Source organism: Helianthus annuus, chromosome 13, assembly GCF_002127325.2.
Source record: "Helianthus annuus cultivar XRQ/B chromosome 13, HanXRQr2.0-SUNRISE, whole genome shotgun sequence".
Taxonomy (NCBI): domain Eukaryota; kingdom Viridiplantae; phylum Streptophyta; class Magnoliopsida; order Asterales; family Asteraceae; genus Helianthus; species Helianthus annuus.
The window spans coordinates 157,001,729-157,019,550 of record NC_035445.2 but is presented as its reverse complement, the minus strand read 5'-3'; the positions used below and the strand labels follow the sequence as shown (position 1 = coordinate 157,019,550).

At 39.7% G+C, this 17,822-nt stretch overlaps 1 protein-coding gene across 1 annotated transcript; it reads left to right on the top strand.

Annotated features, from left to right (window-relative positions):
- The first annotated feature begins 705 nt into the window (after positions 1 to 705).
- LOC110899975 (putative disease resistance RPP13-like protein 1) lies at positions 706 to 5,890 on the top strand. The gene is made up of 2 exons (XM_022146873.2): positions 706 to 4,849; positions 5,614 to 5,890. The coding sequence occupies exon 1, from the start codon at positions 868 to 870 to the stop codon at positions 4,840 to 4,842; it is 3,975 nt and encodes a 1,324-aa protein (XP_022002565.1). The 5' UTR covers positions 706 to 867; the 3' UTR covers positions 4,843 to 4,849; positions 5,614 to 5,890.
- The last annotated feature ends 11,932 nt before the right edge of the window (positions 5,891 to 17,822 follow it).

Genomic DNA, 17,822 nt, shown 5'->3' with positions numbered 1-17,822 from the left:
TTCAATAAAAACAGGTCATATTGTTTTTAGTTGGCTAAGATTGTTCATCATATTTTATAGGGAAAATTACGAAATTTTTGGTTGACCAAGAGAGTTTTCAATTTTGTCCCTCTCCTGCGTTCTTGGAAGAACCACTGAGCTTGGGAAGAGTCCGCATGTTATGTTGATGCGTCCATGTCCCTAGAAGCTGACACGTGTCCCACATGTTTATGGGAAGAGTCGGTGACTCTTCCGAAGGAGCGTGATACATGGACTCTTCAACATGATACGCCGACTCATCCCATGCTCGGTGGTCCTTCCAAGGACGCAGGAGAGTGACAAAATTGAAAACCCTCTTGGTCAACCAACATTTTAGTAATTTTCCCTATTTTATATGTAGTGAAAATTTTCCTTAAAAGTCAAAATTAAAAAAAAATGTTGTAGCAATTAGAAAACAAAATTTGTTTGAACAAACAATTATCTAATAACAACACACTTAATGATTACTCAAATAACTAATTGATTAATTACTACATGAATTACAAAGAGTTAAAGAGACAAATGAATTCTCTTAGCAGCCGGTGGGGTCCAACCATCTAGATAAGATTGGTTTGAGAGGTTTATATGCAAACCCATTATTTCATACGATTTTTCCATTAAATTAAAACTGAAAATAAAATAAAAATATCCACATCCACATCCATATGGGAGAGATAAGCTTATCCACTACTCCCTCTTCCTTATTGGTCAATGCTGATTTCCATGGTACGGCCCAATAATACAAACCTTGAGATAACAATTGAATGAATGAAACCACTACCACTATCAGCAACGCAACAATTAACAACAATTTCACCCACACCAATTTCAACAATCTCATCATAATCAATGGCTGAAACCGTGCTTTCTGTCGTCCTCCCTTTGCTCATCGAGAAGTTGGTCTCTGAAACTTCGAATGGCATTGCTCGCTACAAGGGAATTGATGCCGAGATTGAGAAATGTCAGGACTCGTTAAAACTAATCCAAGACGTGCTTACTGATGCTTCTCGGAAGGAGATAAGCAATCAAGCTGTTAAACGTTGGCTGACTGATCTCCAGCATTTGGCTTATGACATCGATGACGTACTCGATGGTTGGGCAACCGATGCTATGCATCGTGAGTTCACCACCCACGAGTCAGAAGGCATGACCAGCAAGGTAAGAAAGCTGATCCCAAGTTGTTGCACAAACTTCTCACCAACTATTAAGATGCATGACAAGTTAGATCGTATTAACGCCAAGTTAGAACGTCTAGTTAAGCAGAGAGATGATTTTGGTTTGAGTGTGGGAGGGGAAACTAAGCCAAAAAATAATAATAGAAGATTCCAATCCTCTGTTGTTGATCCATCTAGTATTGTTGGACGCCAAGCTGACAAAGAGGCATTGCTCCAACAGTTATTGTTACCGGCGGAAGAACCATGTGATCGAAACTATAGCATTGTTCCCATAGTTGGTATGGGTGGGGTTGGGAAAACTACTCTCGCTAGACTTTTGTATAATGAAAAAAAAGTCCAGAATCACTTCGAACTCAAGGTGTGGGTTTGCATATCGGATGAGTTTGATATCTTTGTTAGAAGCAAAGAGATCTTTATAGCTTTTGGAGGGGAGGTAAAGGAGGAGCATACAAATTTCAATAAGCTTCAAGAAGCTCTTAGAGATCACCTAACAAGAAAAAAGTTTTTATTGGTGTTAGATGATGTGTGGAGCGAGAGTCGTGAGGATTGGGAAACCCTCGTCAGGCCATTTTACGCATGTTCTCCAGGAAGTAAAATCATCATCACAACACGGAAGGATAACTTGCTCAAAAATCTGGGTTTCCATCCTCTAAACAAGCAACTGGAGCGCCTGTCATATGATGATGCTTTGTCCTTGTTTGCTGTTCATGCTTTAGGCGTAAGAAATTTTGATTCACATTTGTCACTTAAACCACATGGTGAAGGCATTGTGAAAAAATGTAATGGGTTGCCTTTGGCATTGATCGCACTTGGGACATCACTGAGGACAAAAGAAGATGAAGATTCATGGAAGGAAGTGTTAGAAAGTGAGATATGGAAATTACCGGTTGAAGATGAAATCATCCCCGCCCTAAGACTAAGCTACCATGATCTTTCGGGACCTTTGAAGCAGTTGTTCGCATACTGCTCCTTGTTTCCCAAAGACTTCCTGTTTAACAAGGAAGAGCTGGTTATATTATGGATGGCAGAAGGGTTCTTGCACCAGCCAACTCGAAGTGATTCAACAGAAGAACACTTGGGCCATGAATTCTTTGACGAGTTGTTGTCAAGGTCATTTTTTCAACATGCACCTAATAATGAATCGTTGTTTGTGATGCATGACCTCATGAATGACTTGGCAACATCTGTTTCTACTGAGTTTTTTTTAAGGTTAGACAATGAGCACGAGAAGAATATTAGGAAGGAAACGTTGGAAAAGTACCGACACATGTCATTTGTTCGTGAGGAATATGTAGCTTACAAGAAGTTCGAGGCATTTGAAAGAGCCAAAAGTTTGAGGACATTCTTGGTAACGTCTGTTGGGGAGGTAGAAAGTTGGCGAGATTTCTACTTATCCAATAAGATTCTCACCGACTTGCTTCCCGAGGTACCACTACTAAGGGTTCTAAGTTTGAGCGGCTTTCAAATAAGTGAGTTACCGGAGTCCATTGGTACTTTGAGGCACTTGAGATATCTTAATCTATCTCGTACTTGGATCAATCATTTACCGGAAACTGTTGGAAATCTCTACAATTTACAAACATTGATCTTGTTTGGTTGTAATAACTTAACTAAGTTTCCCAACAGTTTCCGAAAGCTTACAAACCTACGGCATCTTGATGTTGGGGACACCCCGCTTTCGTTTCAGATGCTGTTAGAGATTGGCAAGATGGAAAGCCTAAAAATTACTCTCTCGAAAATCAAAATCGAAAGTGAAAGCGGAAGTGAAATAGCCAAACTTAAAGACTTTAAGAATCTATATGAAAAAATTTTCGTTGTAGGTTTGGAAAAAGTGCAAAATGCAACCTATGCATATGAGGCGAACTTTTCACAAAAGAAGCTTAGTAAGTTGGAGCTTATATGGAGTGATGAGCTACGTGATTCACGAAATGAAATGCTTGAAAAGGCGGTCCTAAATGAGTTGAAGCCTTGTGATGATAAGTTAATACAACTGCAAATCAGGTCATACGGGGGAAAAGAATTTCCAAATTGGGTTGGGGATCCCTCGTTTCTTCATTTGAAGCATGTGTCAATAAGGGGTTGTAAGAGATGTACATCTCTACCGCCACTTGGGCAGCTACCGTCTCTCAAGAAGTTGGTTATAGAAGGCTTACATAGAGTGGAAGTTGTGGGTTTTGAGTTATTTGGGGCTGGTTGCGCATTTCCTTCACTTGAAATTCTGAGTTTTGATGATATGCCTGGGTGGAAGAAATGGTCAGGGGCTGTGTTTCCACGCTTGCAAAAGCTTGAAATAAAAGATTGTCCTAATTTGGTTGAAGTCACACTTGAAGCACTGCCTTCATTGAATGATCTAAGCATATGTGGATGCGATAGTGGTGTGTTAAGAAGTCTGGTTAAAGTAGCATTAGCAGTCACCAAGTTGGATATAAGACGTATTTCAGGGCTTAATGATGTGGTGTGGCAAGGTGTTATAGAGTATCTTGGGGCAGTAGAAGAATTAAGCATAAAGAGATGTAATGAAATAAGATACGTGGTGAAATCAGATGCAGATGCAACTAAGATTCTTGTGAAGCTGAGGAAACTGGTTGTGTGGCATTGTGATAATTTGGTGAGTGTAGGAGAGAAAGAGGAGGAGGAGGAGGATAATTGTAGGAGCAACCTCCTAACATCTCTTAGGATATTAATAGTGTATAATTGTAAGAATATGGAGCGTTGCAGCTGTCCAGATGGCATTGAGGAGTTGACTGTTGAGGGTTGTAGTTCAATGACAGTTGTGTCATTTCCAAAAGGAGGACAGGAGAAGCTCAGGTCACTTACAATATGGAATTGCAGGAACCTATTGGAAAAGGAGTGGGAGTGGGGAGGACAAAAAACGAACAACAACAGAAGCAGCAGCATGCCCATGCTTGAACATGTATGGATAAGAGATTGGCCAAATCTGAAATCAATCGTTGAATTGAACTGCTTGGTTCACATCACTGAATTGTTTATACACGATTGTGAGAGTCTTGAGTCATTTCCGAACAATTTGACGTCGTTAGAGAAACTGGTAATAAGAAATTGTCCCAAATTGGATGTTTCCTTTGTTGGTGAAAATTTGAGGTCGTTGGAGGAACTAAGTATAATCAATTGTTCAAGTATGGATTCTCCTTTTTTGAGTTGGGTTTGGCCTCCCAATTTGCGTTCCTTAGAAATAGGAAAGTTGAAGAAGCCCTTCTCAGAGTGGGGTCCACAGACATTCCCAACTTCACTTGTGAAACTATCCTTATACGGTGGTGGTGAAGATGGAGCTGGTAGTTGTAGTGAATTTTCTCATCTTCTTCATTCATCTCTTACTTCTCTTCAAATACATGGATTTGAGAAATTGGAATCATTTACAACGGACCTCCATCACCTCCAAGATCTCTCTTTTTGGTATTGCCCTAATCTGAAGAAAGTGTCTTCACATCCCCAACACCTCACCTTCCTCCACCATCTCACTTTTTACAGATGCCCAAAGATGATGGATCTACCAGAACTGCTGTTGCCTTCACTCTTGAGTTTAAACATCAGGGATGATTGCCCAAAACTGAAAGAAAGATGCAGTAAAAAGGGGAGTTACTGGCCCCTCATCTCCCATATCCCCTATATCTACATACTAGGAAGTTAAAACGAAGGTATCTCTCCCTCTGACTTTATGATTAAAAGTTAAATAACTTATTTATTTTGCTTTTTTTTTTTTCAAACAAACGCTTTTAAATGTATCTCATATATGTGCTGCTTTCTTTTGTGAAAATTGTCTACTAATTTGTTCAACTTTTAATATGTAAGTATTCTTTGTACTGGTATGATAATGTTTGTAGAACCTGTTTAAATTCAAATGGGTTTATTCGATCGAATTTCCATGAAATATGATATGCATCTGTTTATCTAAATATTTTATTAAAAAATATATATTTTTAGAACAATATTTGATTTTAATCAAGACTTATTACTAATCAAATACTATTTTGAACAAAGTTTTGTAAATCTAATAAGACTTGCATTTAATATTATCCCATGTTGGTCTGTGGTATGATAAAGTGGATAAAAAGGGGAAATGTAACATCTGTTGATTATTGACATTAAATTTCATTATGTGATTATCTTCATTCTCTTTCTTTATTTGGTAACACAAAATCTGAACTCATTTCTTTTAACGCGTTATTCAATAATTTCATCATATGAGCGAATTATTATTTAGTTATATATCCCATCCTACGACTCTGAACTGCAGAGTTCCAAACATTTTAATATGTAGAAATTATGAAATACTTGAATTATGTTTGTACCCTTATGGCAGTCCCAGTTACTTTAATTTTGTTATGATCTTTTAGCTTTCATATTTAATATCACAAGTTGATCTATGAGTAAACTGACTGTCGCTGATTTGGTGCTGCAGACTCAATCGTGATAGGAAGCATTCTACAAGAGATTTATCAACACTCACAACAGGGAGCAAAACCTTAGATTTGATTTAAAGATTACGCTGTTGGGTTCACTTTTTTTTTTCTTTTTGTGGATACCAATTAGTGATTTATGCATTGTTAATGGTAGATGTGACGATTTCAACCTTCTATTATAAAAGAATCGGATGTATTTTGCTGGTAAGGTGTTGCTGCATCTTAGTTGTGTTTCTGCATCTAATGAATGATTCATCAGACTGTGTACCAATATTCTATTTTATGTCCACTTGCTGCATCGTAAAACAGATTTGTAATGTCTATATATATTTTGTTCTTCATGTAGGGATAGAAACATAATTGTGATGTTTGCTTAAAATATACTTGGGTTTCAAAAGGCCCTGTTTCGACCCGTACCCATTTCCGTCAAACCCCAAACAAAAAATTACCATTAAGTGTTAACCAATTGATATGTTTTATCATGAATTTGTTTATCAAACCATGATGACTCTCCGTCAAACCCCAAACAAAAAATGACCATTAGAAGGGCCCCGGGGGGGGGGGGGGGGGGACTTTTCGCGTAGTAGTGTTATATATGTAGCTGTCGTATAGAAATTTTGGGTATATACGTTTTCGACCCCCCGGTTCTATAGAAATTTTTGGGTATATACGTTTTCGACCCCCCGTCGGAAATCTCAAGCTTCGCCACTGTATCAAACCATGTTAACCTTTCCACACCTCCATATTAAGAAATGCTAAGATTTTCTTAAATTTGTATGCAATTTTGTTTTCCGAACAACTGGTATTGTCGCTTAGTAAACAACGCTTTGGTCAGCTGCAGAGAGCTGCAGGAGCTCGGATGCACGCTGCTGCAAGACATCCTTCACATTGTAACAAAGTCAACTCAGTTCGTAAGGCATATTTTGTGTTCACAGTTTTCTTATGTCAAAACATTTTGAATCAACTTAACTACACTCATAAAGTTTATTAGTTACCCGGTTCGTTTGCAAAAAAATATGTAATAGTAACAGGTTAGGAAGTTTGACTATTCTTTAACCGGCTCCACTCTCAAGCCGGGTTCAAGTCCAAGTCATCGTCTTTCATAAGGGTTTGGGCCCTCGTCAAGATAAAGTAACATGAAATCCGAATGAGGACACTAAGATCCTTAAGTGTGAACTTGAGCCAATAAAACTCACAAGTGGTACCAACCATATGTGTTTCGACCAAGCCACCTTTGTTGACTGCTAGTTTGCCACCTTTGACTTTTTTTATATGTGTTTCGACCAAAATTATCACACCAATCCCAGACCATAATAACTTTAATAATATTCCACCTAGTTCAAGCCCGCTGCACTTTAGTAACTTTCCTATTAAGCCCATACTTGTATTTTATTTAGGGGGAGGGGGCGGTCAGTGATACAATCACTGAAACAATGCTCAACGCGTGGAACTTCACAAAATCCCACCCCCACCTCGTGTATAACGCGTGATACAATCACGGTTTGATGATTTCGTTATTTTTTCAACGTCATGATGGGTTTTATTGTGAGGGTAATTGTTGGTTGGGGGGAAATTGTTGGGTGTGGTGGTGAGTGATGACCACCCCCACTAAAAAAAGTTGTGCGTGATGGAAAAATGCTTGCTGACATGGCGTAACATAATTGGATATTATGAGTGATGAAATTTTATCACCAGTGACCACCCCCTCCCCTTAGGCTTCCTTCCAGTCAATTGGGCTATCGTTAATTTTTAAACGCTAATATATTTACTAACTTTTGGCTTTATGCTAGAAATTTTCATTTCTCATAGGCTCAAATCCGAGTAGCAAATATTCAATCAATTATAAAAGAAATCTCCAGATGAATGGGGCTGTATGTATTTATTCAAAATCAAAGTATGGAAATTATTCAGCTGGGTATTATTTACTAGAGTAAACTTCCATTTTGCTTCCTGTGGTTTAGTCACTTTAACGGTTTTGCCCTAAACCTTTAAAAATAGTCATTTTCCTCCAATAGTTTGCTATGGTTTTTCCATTTTGCTCCCCGCTTCTAACTCCATCTAAGTTGTCTGTTTTTTCATTTTGCTCCCTGCAGGGAGCAAAATGGAAAAACTATAGAAAACTATTGGAGGAAAATGACTATTTTTAAAGGTTTGGGGCAAAACCGTTAGAGTGACCAAACCACAAGGAGCAAAACAGAAGTTTACTCTATTTACTATTTGCCAACGGTTTCATGTTAGTGCTTTGGGTCTTGTACATGGCGCATCCCCACATATACTTTTGAGTAAATTACCATTTTATTCCCTGAGGTTTGACCAAAATTGCCACTTTAGTCCAAATAGTTTTTTTCTTGTCATTTTAGTTCAAATAGTTTTGTTTTCTGCCATTTTAGTCCATGACTTTGTCATTTTTTCCATTTTCATACAACCCACTAACTCAATTAAAAAAAAGAGTAAACTTCTATTTTGCTCCTTATGGTTTGGTGGTTTTAACGCTTTTGCCCCAAACCTTTAAAAATGGACATTTACTCCCTGATCTATGCAAGCTATCTCTATTATGCTCCCCACCTCAAACGCCGTTCATTTCAGCTGTTAAATGACTGTCATGTGCCCCTCATGTGAGGGGCATTTTAGTCATTTCCAAGAGTAAACTTCTATTTTGCTCCCTGTGGTTTGGTGGTTTTAACGCTTTTGCTCCAAACCTTTAAAAATGGACATTTTACTCCCTGATCTATGCAAGCTATCTCTATTATACTCCCCGCCTCAAAAGCCGTTTATTTCAGCTGTTAAATGACTATCATGTGCCCCTCATGTGAGGGGAAAATCTGTCATTTCCAAATTTCCAAACCCTGATATTTATATACCAATTATAACCCATCATTTTTTTCTCTACCTCTCTAACTTCTCTGTAAACCACCAACACTGGCCAACATTGATCACCACTAGCCGCTACTTGCCAACAACCACCACTACCACCTCACATCACTGCCACAACACACCACCGTTTGACATTCTCTACCCGAAATCACCACCACCCACCGCCTCACCATCGCCCGACATCATCACCACCACTCGACATTCTCTACTACACTCCACCAACATCACCATTAGATCCGGCGACTGCTTCCACCACAACCTGCAAACCTGGAAGGTCGATGAAAGGCTTCAGATCTGGCGGATGCTACCACGACAACCTTGCAAACCTAACTTGCTGTCACACCCCGATTTCCACGTGTCACCGGTGGGCCCGGTGTGGGGTACAGTGACGTAGTTGGCATCGTCATAGACAATCAACACAATATAATAATGCACAGCGGAAGCAGAATAGAAACATTTCAACTTTTAAATAAAGTGTAATAATAAATATCACAGTAGTTGAAATGGATCCACAGGCGGATCAAATAAAAAAAATAGAAATAAATAGTTCAACAGATAAATGTCGTCCGAGTTTGCGAGACTATTGTGGACGCTCTCTAGGAAACAGCCAGCCTATTTCCGTATAGTACCTGCACTTAATCTTTTGGGAAAAATACGTCAGTTTACACTGGTAAATACAAATCGACTGACTCATTTTGAAAATGATTGAAAATTTATTTAAATGCACAAGGCATAAATATTTTTATTAACTTGGGATAATCATTTAATATGAACTTGTGAACGAATTACATGCACTTATATCTCTGGTGGCCCGGGATCTACTGTCCGGGCTAGAGATTTAATTGACACACCACATTAAAGAGTTATACACGACGGGTGTACGCCTACACCCCGTGCTCTGGTCGTGGCCATCTCGTAAGATAATGCCAAGGATATCCGGGACACGGTCAACAACCCCCCAAAGCCTTTTAAGTAAGACAAAACTGTTTAAACGAAGTCGCACAAGCTATTCAAGACTGAACACCTATAAGGAGCAGGACTTGTGCGCCCGATCAAGCGGTATTTTAAATACCGTACCCCAAGCCCGTATAGGGAAAATAAGTCAAAATGTATTTACCTGAGCAAGTATAAGTCACAAACGATAAGTGGTGGTAGCTTTTACCGGGCTTCCTAATCTGGAACAAAGGTTTATAATTAACCTATTAGATTCCTAACGGCCTTTTATTTAAGCTTAAGCTTTGACCGGTTAGTTTTAGGAATGATACGGTTTACGCACGATTAAGCGAAAGACCGGATAGAATGTGATTTAGACCCGACAAGTTTGAATACTTGTATAATATGGGTATACTAAATACATTCTGGATTTTGAAGTAAAAATGATATCGTTTGACCCGTTTTGGTCAATTTACGCAAACTAGTTACGTAAACCGAACCGAACGCGATAAAAGGGCGATACGGGTAGCCAAAAGATTCAAATGCAAGTTCCCTGAATTAATATGCTTAGAATATGATATTATATCAGTAAGTTATGTTCTATATTGCCCGGAATAATTTTAAACTCAATTTATGCCTTAGAAGGGCATTTTGGTCATTTAAAAGTTAATAAAAGGGTAAAATTAGAAATCTGAGTTTCGGGTCTGGTTCATACAGTAGATATACTTAATATAACATATTATATCAGTAGGGTATGACCCATATATCAAATATATCATTTAAAACCAAACTATGCACCGTAGGGGCAATTTAGTAATTTCACAAGGGCTAAAAATGCCAAAACTGGAAACCTGGGTTCAAAATATTATACTTACTGTTATTATATGAAAATATGTAATTTACATTAGTAGGTATAGGTCTTATGTGTTTAAAACAAGTATAACACTTTACTATGCGTAAAAACGCTAAAAATACGGTTTAAGGGCGTTTTCGGGTTTTCACAGTAAATCTGAGATTTTTATATTTCCAGAAGTCTTATAATAATTTATTCATCATACCAAATCAGTAGAAAAAGGTTTCGGGTCAAAAGAAGGTGTAAAACTCATTTTATGGCTAAAATGGTCCAAACCGACATAAGCCGAAATGACTAGGTGATCTAGGATCCGTTCAGCCAAAAATTACTTAAAAATCATCAAAATTCCCAGAATATTATATATAATCAGTTGGTAAAAAGTTTTGTACCAAAACGTGGCCAGAAACGGGTTCTACGCGAAAAGGACCGTTTATGTAAATTTACAATATAGTTTTACGCTAATGGCCATAACTCATAATCTGGACCACCAACTGATCCGAAACTTTCGGTGCAAGTTTATATAATAAAAATAAAGATTTCTATCCTTTCACTTTTCCAAAAATCCCGTTTTAAATCAAAAAGGGCAAAATAGTCAACTTTATGCATAAACCGGAAACAAGCATTCGAATAGGCTAAGCATAGACTCAATCAAAGAAAATTCCAGAAAGTTTAACTAAAATAAAAATAGTCAAAAATGCTATCCAATACAGATCTCGAACATGCATGTACGAATCCGAATCGATAGTCTACGAAATAATCGTTTTACAAGACTTTCGGTTCCGATTCGTGGCTATACTATAGATCGTCGAGTTGATGATGATTAGAACACATTCTTATATGTATTACAAGTCATTTTTAATGATCAATCAGTTTGCATGTCATCTATATCATTAATCATGTCATTTTTCACAAAAATCACTTCTGTTGACTTTTTAGAATTAGGTTTGACTCGACATTAAGCATGCATGTAGTGGGAATCAGTTAGTACCCTTTAGAGGGTTTATTTCCCACATAAATACCAATCTATAACAAGTTTCAATTCGAGAAATTACTGAAAGAAATCCGTTTAATCAGAAAGTCAAAGGTTATGAACACCCAGTTTGACTTTTACTAATAATCACAACAAGAATGGATTAGAGAACGAATTGAATGCTTACAATGGTCCTAAGGATGTTTAGTGGACACTAGAAGTCGGCCTTGATGCTCAGATTATCTCCAGAGAAGCTTTGAGAGCTCTTGCAAGTCTTGGTGTTCTTGTTCACTATTGTAAATTTCAAGAAATGAGCTAAATTCGGATTTAAAGCTGAGATTCTGAGGTTTACTGTTGATGGTAGGCATGCATGGCTCTTAATTGGTGCAATTGGAGGCAAGACCAGTTGTTAGCAACTCAAAATCGGACCCAAATCTGACCCAAACACGATTTCTGTCGCTGGGCAACCCACGCGGCCCGCTTGGGCTTTCCCAGGCGGGTCGCCTGACCCCTGTTTCAGCCAAACAACTTTCGTGTATTGACAGAATTGGTCCCTGAGCTTGAACGTGCCGTTTCGGCTACTTTTCTCGACCCGTAAACCCCCAAACTTGGTTTCTAAGAACCTTAGGACTTTTACCAACATGGTAATGCCCTCGGATAACTTTGCGCTCAACCGAAAAACCCTGAAATTCGACGTTGACGCTTCTAGTCCCTTAAGTACGGTTTTGGCCATAACTTTCTCATACGTTGACGAAACTTCATGAAATTTTTACCACATATTCTAGTGAGTATATTTTATCTATACAAAGCTTCGGGTCTGCCAAAAGTTCACTCAGAGGTATAAATTAAACATGTTGACACTTTTGGCCCCTATAGTTTGAAATACTTCACTTTCGTGCAATTTCCGCGTCGTATGATCCATGAACCATCCGTTAAAGGTTATAAACGTTATGTGGGGTTATCATAGAGCCTATTTATCCATTGTTGACACTTTGGACCCTTACGTTCCATAGTTTTCACTGTTTGTCACTTTTAGTCCCTCTAAAGTATGTTTTCACATAACGGAACCTTATGACACGTGTCAAGACATTATTGGACGAAATTTTTCGAGGTGTTACATCCTCACCCCCTTAAAAGAAATCTCGACCCCGAGATTTATTCAAACAAATGGGGATATTTTTCTTTCATCGTGGATTCCACTTCCCACGTGAATTCGGGACCTCTACGGGCATCCCATTTGACCTTTACAATAGGCACGTGCTTCCTTCGAAGCTTCTTTACCTGTCGATCCTCTATCGACAAAGGTTTTTCCACAAATTTTAGACTTTCGTCTATGTGTATATCTGTATGCGGTATAACCAGTGAATCGTCAGCGAAACACTTCTTCAAATTACAGATGTGGAACACATTATGAATAGCACTAAGCTCTTCAGGCAAGTTTAACTTGTAAGCGACTGACCCGACACGTTCGATTATCTCGAAAGGTCCTATATATCTCGGGCTTAGCTTGCCTTTCTTTCCAAATCGCATTACACCTTTCCAAGGTGATACCTTAAGCAACACTTTTTCACCCACATCGAAGTGAAAATCTTTGCGCTTAGGATCCGCATAACTTTTCTGCCTATCCCTGGCAGCTTTCAAACGATCACGGATCTGAACGATCTTGTCTGTCGTCTCAAAGACGATATCCGGTCCAGACAACTGGACATCTCCAACTTCTGCCCAACAAATGGGCGATCTACACTTCCTACCGTATAGGGCCTCAAAAGGCGCAGCCTTTATGCTGGAATGGTAGCTATTGTTGTAGGAGAATTCAATCAGTGGTAGGTGCTTATCCCAACTACCACCCAAGTCGATCGCACATGCTCGAAGCATGTCTTCCAAAGTTTGAATAGTACGCTCACTCTGACCATCAGTCTGAGGATGGTAAGCTGTACTAAAATTCAAACGAGTGCCCAACGACTGTTGGAAACTCTTCCAAAAATGCGACGTATATCTAGTATCTCTATCAGAGATAATAGATATAGGTATACCATGTAGTGCTACTATCTTATCGACGTATAATTGAGCCAACATATCTGAGCTATACGTCTCTTTGATGGGTAGAAAATGAGCTGACTTAGTCAGTCTGTCTACAATGACCCATATGGTATCATTTCCCTTTTTCGTCTTCGGCAACTTGGTGATAAAATCCATTGTCACCATTTCCCATTTCCATTCGGGAATTTCAGGTTGCTGAAGCAAACCTGACGGCTTCTGATGCTCAGCCTTGACTTGCGCACAAGTCAAACATTTGGCCACGTACTCGGCCACGGACTTTTTCAAACCAATCCACCAGTAGTTTGATTTCAAATCCTGGTACATCTTATCAGCTCCAGGATGAACTGAGTATTTAGAGCTGTGGGCTTCCTGGAGGATAACATCCCGAAGTCCTCCATATACTGGAACCCATATTCGTCCGTTTAGGCGTAGCATTCCATCTTTGTCGTGGGATAACTGCTCCTCAGTTACTCCCAACCTTTCTGCAGGATAGTTAGCTTCCAGCACAGCTTCCTTCTGTGCAGCTAACACCCTTTCATTCAAATTATTTCTTATTTCAATGCGCTTGGCATTGATTCTGATTGGTTTAACCCTTTCTTTTCTGCTTAAGGCGTCGGCAACCACATTTGCCTTGCCTGGATGGTATCGTATCTCACAGTCATAATCATTGAGAGTTTCCATCCATCGCCTTTGACGCATGTTCAATTCCTTCTGATTGAACAAATGCTGAAGACTCTTGTGATCCGAATAAATTATACACTTGGTCCCATACAAGTAGTGTCTCCATAGCTTCAATGCAAATACAACCGCACCCAATTCCAAATCGTGGGTGGTGTAGTTCTTCTCGTGCACTTTGAGCTGTCGAGAAGCGTAGGCAATGACTTTGCCTTTCTGCATGAGTACGCAACCCATGCCAGTATGTGATGCATCACAATACACCACAAATTCATCTATACCATCTGGCAACGTCAATACTGGCGCACTGCTCAGCTTCTGCTTCAAAATGTCAAAGGATTCCTGCTGCTTAGGGCCCCAGTCAAATTTAATCTTTTTACGGGTCAATGAGGTTAGGGGCGCAGCAATCCTTGAGAAGTTCTCGATGAATCTTCTATAATATCCTGCCAATCCGAGGAAACTGCGAATCTCAGTAGGAGTCTTCGGCTCCTGCCAATTCATGATTGCTTCGACTTTAGCGGGATCTACTTGGATACCACGCTCGCTAACAACATGTCCAAGGAACTGGACTTCACGAAGCCAAAATTCACACTTCGAGAATTTGGCATAAAGCTTCTCTTGATTTAAAAGTTTGAGAATACAACGAAGGTGTTTCTCATGGTCAGCTTGGCTCTTCGAGTAGATAAGAATGTCATCAATAAAGACTATGACGAACTTATCTAAGTAAGGTTTGCAGACGCGATTCATGAGATCCATGAACGCGGCTGGTGCGTTAGTGAGCCCAAACGGCATCACTAGGAACTCGTAATGTCCATAACGAGTCCTAAACGCGGTCTTGTGTACATCTTCCTCCTTGACCTTCAACTGATGATAACCTGACCTCAGGTCAATCTTGGAGAAATAGCTTGCTCCTTGCAACTGGTCGAACAGATCGTCGATCCTGGGTAACGGATACCTATTCTTGATAGTGACCTTGTTAAGCTCACGGTAATCGATGCACAGACGCATCGAACCATCCTTCTTTTTAACGAATAAGATTGGCGCTCCCCAAGGAGATGAGCTAGGTCTAATAAAACCTTTAGCTAATAGATCATCCAACTGCGTCCTCAACTCCTTCATCTCCGTTGGTGCCAATCTGTATGGTGCTCTTGCTACAGGTGCAGTGCCTGGAATGATATCTATCCGAAACTCTACTTGTCTATCCGGTGGCAATCCGGGTAGTTCTTCAGGAAATACTTCAGGATATTCCGAGATAACAGGAATATCTTCAATCTTCGGCTTCGGCTCATCAATGGTAACTTGTGCCATATAAATGACACATCCCTTTTGCATGCATCTGGATGCCTTGAGCATGGACACTTGCTCGGGCAATCCATGCTGGGTATCTCCTTGAATAGTAAGTAACTCACCAGACGGAGTCTTAACTATTACTTGCTTTTTGTTGCACAGAATCTGGGCTTGGTTACTCGACAACCAATCCATGCCTATCACTATGTCGAATCCAGCTAGCTTAAAGGGAAGCAAGGATAACGGGAAGGAATGATTCCTAATGGATATAACACATCCATCTAGAACAGTTGAGGCGGTTTCTATGGTTCCATCAGCTAATTCCACCTCATATTTCACACTTAAGGTTTTAACAGGAAGGTTTAACAGTTTACAAAACTTATTATCTACAAACGACTTATCAGCCCCCGAATCAAACAAAACTCTAGCAAATATATCATTTACAAGAAACGTACCGGTAATGACGTTATCATCAAGGACTGCTTCCTTTGCGTCCATTTTGAAGACTCTCGCATTAGTCTTCTTCCCTTCCTCGGCCTTCTTCGCAAACTTTGGACAGTTGGGCCGAATGTGCCCTTTCTCGTTGCAACCAAAACATGTTGCATCCTTCATCTTCTTGCAATCCACAGCTTTATGATCTGTGGACTTGCAGATCCCACAACGTTTCTCGAAAGACTGGGATTTCGTTTCCAACCGACACCTCCCAAAGTGGTGCCTCCTGCAGATCTTGCATCTGGGTTTCTCACCCGACTGATGATCACTTTTCCTAGACCCCGACCCTTTCCTGTGGTCGTTGTTCCCTCTATGTCGCTTTTCAGATCTTCGTGAGGTGTCATCCTCACGTTTCCGTTTGTTCTCCTCAGAGCTCTTCATGGCTCTCAATCTAACCACGTCTTGAGTGAGGGAGAGGGATAGATCTGCTACGGATCTAAATGTAGTGGGTCTTGAAGCTTTGACGCTGGCTTTAATCTCCGGTGCCAGACCCCCAATGAATCGAGCAATCCTACGCGGCTCCGGGGTCACCAAGTAAGGCACTAAACGAGACAGCGTGTTGAACGTAGTAAGATACGCTTGACAATCGAGGTTCTTCATGACTAAGGATACAAAATCCGATTCAATTCGCTCGACCTCGTGCTGCGGACAGAAGTTCTCTTTAATCAGGGCCACAAACTGTTCCCATGACAAACCGTACAGTGTGGCCTTACCGGCAGCTTGTAGGAGTGACTTCCACCATGCTAACGCATCTCCTTTGAATGACTGGGACACGTACTTCACGACGTCCCTATCAGCACATCCGCTGATATCAACTACAGTGTCCATCTCGTCAATCCACGTCATGCAGTCGACGGCTCCTTTTTCCCCAGTGAAATCTCTGGGCTTGCAGGATACAAAGTACTTGTACGTACAGGACCTGCTGTACGTGTCACGTTTCAGCTCAATCTCCTGCTTTGGGACGCTGCTGTGGTTGGAGGAATGATTATCATCCTCAGCTTTCTTCGGCTCACTCTTTTTAGACGGCGGCTTACTATGAGCCCCAGAATGAGTCTTAGCCTTGACATGCGTCACTGAGCGGGTTCTACTCTGAGTACCACTAGATTCTTTGAACTGCCTATCCATAGCCTTGGCTACAGCATTATCAATCAGTGCTTGCAATTCTGCACCGGTAACGTGAATCCTTGCATTATCTGAGCGTTCCCCAGAATGACTGTTGGTTTCTTCCGATTTGGCCATCGTAGCTTTAAGCTACAATAAAGGACAAGGTCTTATTCAGAACCTAACAGTATTATCGTCCTAGACGATTTATTAACCATGGTATCAAAAACCTTAGCAGTTAATTTAATAAATTTCATTCAGGCTCTTTTTAGCAATCAAGGAATGAAAATATATATATTGGCACCATAGGCCTAGTCACGTGGACAATTACTAAATTATAAATTTAGATTTTTATAGGACTATAAATTGTATAATTAAACAAATAATCCTTTACTAGACAGAGAGTCATAAACCACAACTGTCATTATATAACATAGTTATAACCCGTAGGTATCAAGCCGTTAGCAGACTTGTGTACAGATAAAATCTGTAGATATTTCTTTACTAGGCAGGGAGTCATAGACCACAACTGCCACTATATGACATAGTCATAACCCGAAGGTATCAAGTCATTAATAGACTTGTATACAGATAGAATCTGTAGATAATTCATTAAAAAGGGTGGCTTGTGTGATTCTACAGATCACGCTTAGCCAGAATGTTAACATGTTCTCAGATGTTAACAGGGAGTTGAATCCTTTCAACCAGGTTTTACCATCATGGCCAGGCCTGTTAATAAGGCATTCAAGCTAGGTTATACCTTACTAAGATTCTTATAAAATGGCAAATCAAATAAAAATTGATATTTTCCATTATTCTAATATTATATTCATGCATATAAATAAAATGAGAAATTCAAATTAACCATTTCAAATTTCAAATAAAATACCAGTACATATTTGCCCTAAACGGGACTTTGAAATAACATGGATAACATGAATAACAGGCCCGCGCAGGGGCTAAACAAGTAACAACAATAACAA

Coding starts and splice junctions, on each gene's coding strand:
- LOC110899975 (XM_022146873.2), top strand. CDS start 868: ATGGCTGAAACCGTGCTTTCTGTCGTCCTCCCTTTGCTCATCGAGAAG.